Below are 11,205 nucleotides of genomic sequence, written 5' to 3' on the forward strand. Positions count from 1 at the left end.
CGCAGAAAGAATTTCGTTTTGATTGCCAGGATGGCAGTCTGTGGTTGTTGCTCATGTGCCCTCACAGCCCGTCGCCCTTTCAATCCCCGGCCGGCGCTTCTCACGGAGCGTCGGCTGCCCCCAAGAAAGGAGTCTGCTGGCTTTTTAACGAAAGCCACTGCAAGTGGTACACCGCGTGCCGTTTTAAACACGAATGCTCGGTATGCGGGGGTGCTCACCCCGCCATCTGGTGCTTTCGGAAGCACAAGCCCCCGCTTGCCAAACCCGGGGCAAAGCCTGACCTTTCTAGGTCGGAGGACCCCGGTGAACGTCTTAAGGATGCTTCCCTGGCTAGACCATTACCCTCGGCGTAGAGAGGCTTTGATATTGCGTGACGGGCTGGATATTGGCTTTTGGATTCCCTTTACTCACTCAGACGAGCCTACTATGGCTGCGAACTTGAAGTCGGTGTTGCAGTTTGAGTCTGCACTGGCCGAGAAGCTATGGAAGGAACTGGATTTGGGACGTATGGCGGGTCCGTTTGATTTGCCCCCTTTTCACAACCTACGGGTTTCACCTCTGGGCGTGGTTCCCAAGAGGGAGGTGGGCAAATTCCGCCTTATCCACCACCTTTCCCATCCTTCCGGCTTTTCTGTCAACGACGGTATTGATAAGGAGGAATCCAGGGTCCAATATGCCTCTTTCAACAAAGCCCTCGGGTTGGTTCGATGTGCTGGCCAAGCTGCATTACTGGCTAAGGCGGACATTGAGTCCGCCTTCCGCCTTCTACCCGTCCATCCGGAATGCTTCCACCTGCTGGGCTGCTTCTTTCGGGGCAGTTACTTTTTTGATATGTGCCTCCCCATGGGGTGTGCGATCTCCTGTTACTACTTCGAGTTATTTAGTAGCTTTCTCGAATGGGTGGTTTCCCAGTCAGCCGGTTTGCATTCCCTGCTTCATTACTTAGACAAATTCCTTTTCGTTGGCCCGGCCGGCGGTGGGCAGTGTCAGGCACTCCTTTCTGTTTTTCAGTCTATGTGCAAGCGGTTTTCCATCCCGCTCTCGGCTGACAAAACTGAGGGCCCGGTGACGGTATTGTCCTTCCTGGGCATCAAGATTGACACGGTGGCCATGGTTTTTCGCCTGCCGGGCGACAAATTGGACAGACTTCTTTCCCTTATCCGTTTGGCCAAAGGGGCCAAAAAGCTCCAGTTGAAGCAGTTACAGTCCCTGTTGGGTCACCTTGTCTTCGCCTGCCGGGTTCTGCCCATGGGGAGGGCTTTTTGTAGGGGCCTGTCGTGGGCCATGAAGGGCGTGTCCGCACCTCACCACTATGTCCGCATTACTAGGCCTATGCGGGATGACTTGGGGATTTGGCTCTCCTTTCTCCAGAATTACAATGGTCACTCCTGTTGGTTGATGGAGGAGGTCCCGAACTCACAGCTGGAGTTGTACACGGACGCGGCAGGCTCCTGTGGCTTCGGGGCCTTTTTCCAAGGGGAATGGTCTGCTGAACGTTGGCCGGCCTCATGGGCCCACATGGATCTGTTGCTCAACCTCACCTTGTTGGAGCTTTTTCCGATTATTGTTGCCATTGAACTGTGGGGGGAGAGGTTGCGCAATCGCCAGGTCGTTTTTTTGGTCAGATAACATGAGTGTGGTTCAGGTTGTTAACCGCCAGTCTGCTAGATCCCCTCCTGTCGTCTCGTTACTGCGTTTTCTCGTTCTCAAATGTTTGCAGTTTAATATTTATTTTAGAGCTAAGCATGTGCCCGGTGTCTCTAACGAAATTGCTGATGCACTCTCTCGTTCACAGCTCGACCGCTTCCGCTCCCTGGCTCCATCTGCGGCCAGGGAGGGCCTGCCCTGCCCCCCCTTCTTGTGGAACCTCGTTTCCGACGTTTGTTAGACCTTCTTCGGGCTTCGCTTTCTCCTCGGACGTGGGCGTCGTATCTTCGAGTTTGGGATGAGTGGGTGTCCATTTCCCGCGGTGAGTTTTTACTCTCTTCACACCATGACAGACGCCTTTCGTTTTTTTCCTACGTTATCCATTTACTCCACAAGGGCTCCTCGGGTTCCACTGTCTCCGCTGCCATGTCTGCCTTGTCTTTTTGGTTTCGCCTTCTCGGCTAGGAAGACGTCACCAAGGATTTTCCGGTGCGGCGGATTTTGCACGGCTGGCGCCGAGCAACACGGTCCCCTGATTCCCGACGTCCGGTTTCGCTTCCCATCCTGTCCAATATTCTTTCCCTATTGCCATCGGTGTGCTCATCCCCCTTTGAGACCCTCTTATTTAAGGTCGCTTTTTCTTGGGCCTTTTTCGGTGCTTTTCGCATTGGGGAACTGGTTGCTAAGTCCAGAACTTCCCCCGTCGGTATTTGGGCGGACGACGTGTCTTTTTCTGACCATTGCGTTACCGTTTTTCTTCGCACCTCAAAATCGTATAGCTTTGGCAGGGGCAGACGCGTTGTTCTGCATTCCTGTAGAGGCCCCTTTTGCCCGGTCTCGTTGTCGCTTCACTTTAGGTCTATTCGCCCCTCGGCCCCCAATTTTCTTGTACACGCGGATTCGTCCTCCCTCAGCAGGTTTCAATTTTTGAGGGTTTTCAGGCTTTGCCTGACCAAGTTGGGTTTACCTGCCTCTGATTTTTCAACGCACTCGTTTCATATTGGTGCTGCTACTGTGGCTTCTGGCATGGGATTTTCTGACGCAGAGCTTCGGCGCTTGGGTAGGTGGGAATCTTCCCGTTTTTCCTAATATGTTCGTCCACATCTTTTGTTTTAATTTCAGGCCTCCACCCTGCCTTGGTATGGATCATCGGGGATTCCTTCATTTATTGGGCACACCGCCGATCTGGCGTTCGATGTGATGGGACGAATCTGGGCTTTGACGACTCGGTTGCCAGAGTCCGCTGGCGCAGTTTGCGTGGACTACGGTGGTCCCAAGTTCTCCAAGAGTGTCTTGAACTCCGTTCGCACGTTTCCGGCCCCATTATTTTGATCCTGCATGCCGGGGGGAATGATATCAGTTACACCCAGTCTGTTGACCTCATCTCGGCCGTTAAACAGGATATTGGTCATTGTTACGCAGCCTTCACTGGATTGGTTCTCGTTTGGTCCGAGATAGTGCCTCGTCTACTTTGGGCACGTGACATCCCGGGGCCATGCCTGGAAGTCTCCCGCCGGAAGATGTCCAAATGCCGGAAGGTGTCGAAGTTTGTTCGGCACTTGGGAGGTGTCGTGATCCATCACAGGGACTTGGAAGGTGACAATGCGGATTTGTTGCGTCCGGATGGGGTGCACCTTAACATCATTGGCCTGGACATTTTCAACCTTGGCCTTCAGCGGGGTGTTGAACAGGCGCTGGCTTCGGTGGGGTGCACGCCAGTTAAATCCTGACGTGCGGGTGGCGGTTTTGACCTTGCCAGCAGTTAAAGTTATGCCAATGGGTTATGCCCTGGGTTGTAATTTGGGGGGTACGCTGTCTGTCCCTGCACTGATGGTAACGACAGACCCCTTCCTCCCCCATTTTTCCACCCCTTTTGGTATTTAAGTTGTTGATGACTAAGAGTGCTCGCAGTACAACTGTGACTGGCACTGGTCTAAAAGTTTACTTGTTTGGTATTGGAAACTAAATAAAGCTGTGGCCTTGCCCTTTCCAACTTAATCGTTGTAAGTATGGTTTTTATGGGGAGGGGGCAAGCGGAATTGGTTATTAAGGTAACATGGTTACTGGACCTATGCACCTCAGCAATCATGAAGGCTTCTTGATCCCTTTAGGGAAAGAGAACCTTTGATTGTTGGGGGCATGGCCAGGGGGCTTGGTTTAAGCAGACTAGATTGGACAACGGATTGGATGGAGCCTTGGGTATGGGGTTGGGCCTGAGCTCAGATAAATGCCTTTCCCAAAGGAATTCTGGGTCTTTTAGAAGAACGTGGCTGAAGAGCTGCCCACCCCCCCGCCCCAATTTCTGGTGGTATGTCACAGCTGTATTGGCGGTTTTGACCTTGCCAGCAGTTAAAGTTATGCCAATGGGTTATCCCCTGGTTTGTAATTTGGGGGGTACGCTGTCTGTCCCTGCACTGATGGTAACGACAGACCCCTTCCACCCCCCTTTTTTCACCCCTTTTGGTATTTAAGTTGTTGATGACTAAGAGTGCTCGCAGTACAACTGTGACTGGCACTGGTTTAAAAGTTTACTTGTTTGGTATTGGAAACTAAATAAAGCTGTGGCCTTGCCCTTTCCAACTTAATCGTTGTAAGTGTGGTTTTTATGGGGAGGGGGCAAGCGGAATTGGTTATTAAGGTAACATGTTTACTGGACCTATGCACCTCAGCAATCATGACTTCTCTTGGGGCATAAGGGTAATCATACCCATGCTCTAGCGCCACCTTGCGCTTCATCCACCTCTGCATTCTACACAGTCTGGGAAGGGTTTTCCTGTTGCCCCTCCCAGGCAGAGAAAATGGAGTTTCCACTTGCTGAATTAAGTTTTCATAAGCTGCATTTTGATCCCGAGCCTGGGCAATGTTAGCAGGAGGAGTTAAATCGGGAATCCTTTTCACATAGGTTTCACAAAACCCCAACTTTTGTGCCAACTCCCCTCTTTCCATTGCTTCCTTGGCCTCCTTATCAAAGGGGACAACCAGTTTAGGACCTGGGGAGCTGCTCCTAACTTCTGACCCCCAGTCCCATTCTGTCTCATCAGCTGATGACCAATCGTCCATGGAGTCCTTACTTGCATTGGAAGGATGAGGATCCTAGGTTCACAGCAACAGCCTCTTCATCCTCACCCACCAGTACTCGTGGGTGAGGCTTTAATGGCCGCAGGCCTGATACACTGTGGAATTGAAATAGGAGCAGATCCTGCTAATGCTGCAGTAGATGCATCTTCTGGCCACCCTCCAGCTGCTTGCACTGACATGCATCCTCTCCCCAGAAAGCTTTCCCCCTTGCAGATAATGCTGGCCCATTGTCCACTGGCATGGCCTCCAGCTTCATCATCAACCGTAGCATGCCCCTCCCGGCTCCGCAGAGGAATTTGGACTCTGTACCAGTCACCTCCTGAGTGAGTCCAGACTCCCAAGTCACATAAAACTTCTTGGGCTGGCCCTCATTCCTCTATGCCCGCAGCAGCAGATAGCCACATTGCCCACACTGGACCCACGCTTGCACTTTCAAAGTTATACTTGCACATTGAGGACATACCACTCCCAGGTACTCCAGGCCACCTCCCGTGCACAGCGTGAGTCCTCCTTCAGGGACCATCTGGATGCCTGTGTCCCATACGATAACTGGGCTAAGCTGTTGGATCTGCTCCGATGTCTGCCTGGCAGGATCTCCGCCAAATGAACATAACATCTTCTGCGGTGATAGCGCATCACACTCTTCTGCTCTCTCGAAAACAACATGTTTCTCTCCCCTACACATGTCTCCCTCGCAGCCACACCCGAAGCAGGGGGTATTAATAGGACTCCCTTGGTCACTCCTGATTGGCTGGATGTTCCCGCTATCTCCACCCTCTTGCCTTGTTGGGCGGTGGCTCCTCCTGGTAGGCAGGTCTGTGTGGATCGCGCTTTCCCGTGCGGTACAGTAACTCTTCCCCTGCCATGCTCTCTCTCTCTCTAGCCCACAGGGAAGTTACTGTAAATCGGACCCCGTCACTTGCCAGACGCGCATCCACTCTTCTTACTTGCACCCGGGCCACAACTGTGCCTTCTTCTCCTGAAGCCAGCTGTCCCTCCTTGCTAGGCAAGAGTAATCTCCTGCTGTCATAAGCACAGTCAATAGTCCTCTCCCTGACAACACAGGTGCAAGTAAGTCCCTCCACACTGTCTCCGAAGATAGTCCCACTGCCTCTCCCGGCATGGCCGACTGCAATCTTCACAGTATCCATGCACCCACTATACAGAATAAATGTCCCACTGTCAGCAGCATGGTCAACATCAGTCCATATAGCTTGTACACACACCTGGCCCCTGGCACCTTGCTCCTTGTGCCCCCGGCCACCATATTCTCCGTCCCCATCGGGACCTCTGCCGCCATTTTCTCTGTCCCCACCGGAACCTCTCCCTGTTAAGCAGTTGCAGCATTTGTACACTTTCACTCCTTTTCCCCCTGCTTTCCAATGCCTGATAGCAGAGTACATGTCATATTCCATGTGGAAGGTTCCCATCATTTTACAGGATTTGCTTGGACACTTGCATTGCCATGGGCAACCTTCCATGTGCACTTCAATCTTCATCCCACTCTACCTGCCTCCCGCAGATCTGGACTCACACTTGGCTTGAATTTTAAAGAACAGTTCTGGGCATAAAAGATTTCCAACTTTTTCTTTGGCCGTTGCTAGGGGCAACCGACCCAGTAACCCATGGCAAAATCCCGAACAAGCCCCCAAATGTAGCAGTATTTCCAGGCATTGGGCCTGATGTGGGTTTGCCATGGTTACCGTTAACACCAACAGCGCATTTAAGCTTGTTGCCCAAGTCTGAGATCTGAGTCAATGAACAGTCCGGCATCTTTGGTTTTTAGTTTTATTGTAGGAACTTGGATGGGAGAAGGGAATGAGTGGGATACTCCTCTGGCTCAACTAGGTACAAATTTGGGACGCTTGAGAAAGATGCTGCCTAGCGCTGTCTTGGCGCCGGCTGAAGGCCGACCAATGCTTACTGGCGCTTGTGAATCTGACTTGCGGTCTGTGAACTGAAACTTGATTTTTGCTACTTCCTCACAGATCAAAAGTCCTTTACACTGCTCCCTGTAGTCTTCACTGACTGAGGTAGCTACTTGCAATGCTGCTGCAACACTCAACACTTTACACTTCAGGGTCCAACCACTGGCAAGCCCTTTACTCTTCAGGGTTATCCCTGGCATCCCCTTTACTATCATTTCTGCATCGGCTAGCAAGCTCCTGGATCCCTCTGACCTGAGTGGTCCCCTCCACTAGGCAGACCCCCAGGGACAGTTTGCAGTACTCATGACTCAGAATGCTTTCCTGAAACTCGACCCCAACGCTCCGCTAGTCCTCAGCACACCTGTATCCTCACTGCAGCTCAGCCCTGTGTCCACTCAGGCCAGCCACCTGAGACACCGGATTCTTCCTGATAGGAGGAGAGACAGCCGTCACCTTCCTCCTGGGACTCTGCTTCCCGCCAAAGACGCTGCGTCATGTGCTCCCCTCAGACTTATACCCTCTCCCAGAATGCTGTGCGGCATAATCTGCCCTCCTGTGATAGATACAAGCCCGGGTGTGCTATTGGCCAGGTTTCCTTCACTGCCCAATGAGAGCCCTCATTGGGTTACAGTGGGGAGACTCCCCAGTCTCAACAGTTACACCTGGGAACCATGATGACCTCACTGAACAATCTGGCCCTGCTGTTAAGCAGGCAAGGCCTCTCTTATAATTTACCTAGCACCTACCTTTTAGGGTGCTACAGTAGTAATGCCTCAGAACAGGGCGGAAGCTATATGTGGAGGTTCCATATTGCTCGGGCAGTAGAAGGACTGGTAGAACAACCAGACAGCACCAGAGGACGGTTGCGGCCTCTAGTGCGGCCCTTGCTCCTTGCAGGCAGTCAGGATTGAGGGAGTGGAATTGTGGGTAAGTCCAGAGTTCCTCTCCAATCCGGAAAGTAAGCCTGATCTAGCCCTAAGGTGGACAGAAAGTGTGGGAGATCATCCTTATTACACAACATGACTTGCCAACCGTCTTTAGGAACCTGCAGACTAAAGGGGAAGCCCCACCTGTAAGTGAAACCTGCCTCTTGAATGGCGGCCAGTAGGAGGCCGAGTGCCCTGCATTGCATGAGAGTGCACCTGGAAAGCTCTTGGTAGAAAAAAATGTGGGCCCCATTAAAATCAAAATATGGTTTCCTGCGCATTTTTTGCATGATGGGATCTTTAAGGGTATTTTTTTTTTTGTAATTTTTTAAATGTCCCCGGGATTATCTGGATCCTGAGAGGGGGGTCAAAGTGCCCTGTGGCCCAGATCAATTTCGATAGGAACAGTATCAGGTAGCTCCAAGAGTTCCCTGAAAATACTGACCAGAGTAGGGATAATGTCTCTGGGAGCCGTGGCCGCAAATGCGAATGTTCGCTTTCCGGCTACAATTTTCAAAGTCATCAAGCTGACAAAATAGGGTTTCAATTTTATGATCCTGAACTGCACATCTATCTTTAAGCAAGGATATAGTAGGGAGGGCCTCATCAAATCTCTGCTCAAGTGTCTCCATTCTGTTCCCAAACTGTGTGGTATCTGATTTAAGCTGTTCAGTATCTTGCTTAAAAGCCTTCTCCACCCTATAAGTGAAGTGTTGCAGGTCTTTTCTAGCGGGGAGAGACAAGATATGCCATTTAAGGTCCCTATCCTCAAGGAGGTCAGCCAGGTCAGAGCCTCAGTCTTGTGATGCTGTGGAGCCTGGAGAGGCTGGGGGAGCAGAGTGACTCACCGACCGCCGGGAGGGTATCAGGGATACCGCCACCTGAGGGAGCTGGGCTGCATGGTGCTGCGAAGCCTCCTGTTCATCTTTGATTTTCCGTTTGCTGACCAATGGGTCTTGGGTAAGAATGCCTCCAGTGATCCTTGCCACAGCCAATTGGTTCTTGTGGCTGGGAGGAAATCTGGCAATGCTGGGACATAGTATGTGCCCCTAGAAGCTGGAATCTCCCCTGTAAAAGCTGCTGAAAGCTGTGGTGAAGACGGAGCTGAAGACCCATGTGTCTTCACTCATCCATAGCCAGGACACGCCCCCAAAATTGACTTTTAATGTTTTAGCAGTGTAGGAACTCTGGGATTTTTGACTGCATTATGGTTAACTTCAGTCCATAGCAGAATTTCAGAAATCTTCATTGCTAAGACAGCTAACAGAGGATCTGTGAATAATGATGATCCTAAGGTCTAAAGTCTTCTATTCTGGAAACTTCACGCTGTAGTTTTCCATAACAGCCTCCTTCATGGAGCCCCCCTTCTACCCCAGATAGAAGGCTACACTTCTATGTGGCCTTTTAGATGATTAGCTTCACAACTCAGGAGAGGTAATGTCTATTTACACATTTTACACATCTGTTACAGAGATATTTCTAAATCACGGATTTCCGCTTTTATTTCTATTTTTTTTACATTTTGTTTTTCCACGCTTTATTTATAATGAAGATTCATACACTGGATGCATGTGGTGCCCACTTTGACATAATTTTGATAGTTCACAGGGTTTCAAGCAAAAATGTGGAGAACAGATTACAACTTATGAAATCACATGAAGACTAGTGTTGAGCGAACACGGACTGTATTATTCGTGTTCGTACCGAATAATTGGATTTTTTGTACCCGAACACGGACACGGACACTTTACTGTATGTTCGGGTAAAAATCCGTGTTCGGTCGTTTTATTTCCGGGTTTTGCATGCTTTGGCGCTCTTTTCATGGCGGGCTTTCAACAGCCAATCAACAATCGTTTAACTGGTGTGCCTTAAGCCATCCCAGCCATGCCTGCAAATGTCTCAGTAGCTGTGATTGGCCGTCTGAAGCATGTGACCAAGTCTTTATAAGTTCGAGGCAGCCGCAGCGGCGTCATTATGCTGCTTAGATTCAGGGACAGAGCACACATCAACGTGCTGGCTGCTGATTAGGGAAAGATAGGCAGGAAAAAAACATTTGTGTCCGGATAGAATTGAGGGACAGGTCGGAGTGTTTAGGCAGGGCGAGTTGTAGGCATTTTAGGGATAGAGTCTGCTGAATTATATAGGGTCAGTGTCTTCTACAAACTACAATCGATATTGCTGTGTGGGGGGTGGGGTGAATCTGCACTCAATCCTGATCTACGATCTCTTCTCAATCCTGTTAGGGACAGAGTCTGCTGAATTTTAGGGAAACTGTGTTCTACAAACTACAATCGATATTGCTGTGTGGGGGGTGGGGTGAATCTGCACTCAATCCTGATCTACGATCTCTTCTCAATCCTGTTAGGGACAGAGTCTGCTGAATTTTAGGGAAACTGTGTTCTACAAACTACAATCGATATTGCTGTGTGGGGGGTGGGGTGAATCTGCACTCAATCCTGATCTACGATCTCTTCTCAATCCTGTTAGGGACAGAGTCTGCTGAATTTTAGGGAAACTGTGTTCTACAAACTACAATCGATATTGCTGTGTGGTGTGGGATTGGAGATAGGCAGGTGTCAGTGATCCACATCCATTTTTCTGTGTGTGAGCTGCAGTGAACACAATCTTTTTGGGCTGCAGTGAACACAATCTTTTTGGGCTGCAGTGAACACAATCTTTTTGGGCTGCAGTGAACACAATCTTTTTGGGCTGCAGTGAACACAATCTTTTTGGGCTGCAGTGAACACAATCTTTTTGGGGTGCAGTGAACAAAATCTTTTTGGGGTGCAGTGAACACAATCCTTTTTGGTGTGCAGTGAACACAATCTTTGTGGGGTGCAGTGAACAAAATCCTTTGTGGGGTGCAGTGAACACAATCTTTTTGGGGTGCAGTGAACAAAATCCTTTTTGGGGTGCAGTGAACAACATCCTTTTTGGGGTGCAGTGAACACAATCTTTTTGGGGTGCAGTGAACAAAATCCTTTGTGGGGTGCAGTGAACACAATCTTTTTGGGGTGCAGTGAACACAATCTTTTTGGGGTGGAGTGAACAACATCCTTTTTGGGGTGCAGTGAACAAAATCCTTTTTGGGGTGCAGTGAACAAAATCATTTTTGGGGTGCAGTGAACACAATCTTTTTGGGGTGCAGTGAACACAATCTTTGTGGGGTGCAGTGAACACAATCTTTTTGGGGTGGAGTGAACAACATCCTTTTTGGGGTGCAGTGAACAACATCCTTTTTGGGGTGCAGTGAACACAATCTTTTTGGGGTGCAGTGAACACAATCTTTGTGGGGTACAGTGAACAGAATCTTTGTGGGGTGCAGTGAACACAATCTTTGGGGGGTACAGTGAACACAATCTTTGTGAGGTGCAGTGAACACAATCTTTGTGGGGTGCAGTGAACACAATCATTGTGGGGTGCAGTGAACTCAATCTTTGTGGGGTACAGTGAACACAATCTCATACTGAAGGTTTGAGGGTGCTGCCTGTTCCATACTCCCCCTACTCCTCATCTAGCCTTTTAGGGGTACAAACAATAGTAATTGGGGCCTAGTGTGGTTGTGTACGTGTGATATACATACACTTTTTTGGGATCATATTTTCTATTCCGCTATTTAATCAAAA

General features: G+C 49.9%; 1 protein-coding gene across 1 annotated transcript; it reads left to right on the forward strand.

The window, feature by feature from the left end:
* Positions 1-426: 426 nt before the first annotated feature.
* Positions 427-1,629, forward strand: LOC309552643 (uncharacterized protein; the record flags this gene model as incomplete). Its single annotated transcript, XM_082253581.1, has 1 exon — positions 427-1,629. The coding sequence occupies one exon, from the start codon at positions 427-429 to the stop codon at positions 1,627-1,629; it is 1,203 nt and encodes a 400-aa protein (XP_082109707.1).
* Positions 1,630-11,205: the final 9,576 nt, after the last annotated feature.

The sequence above is a fragment of the Pelophylax lessonae genome, assembly GCF_965119305.1.
Source record: "Pelophylax lessonae genome assembly, chromosome: 4".
NCBI lineage: Eukaryota > Metazoa > Chordata > Amphibia > Anura > Ranidae > Pelophylax > Pelophylax lessonae.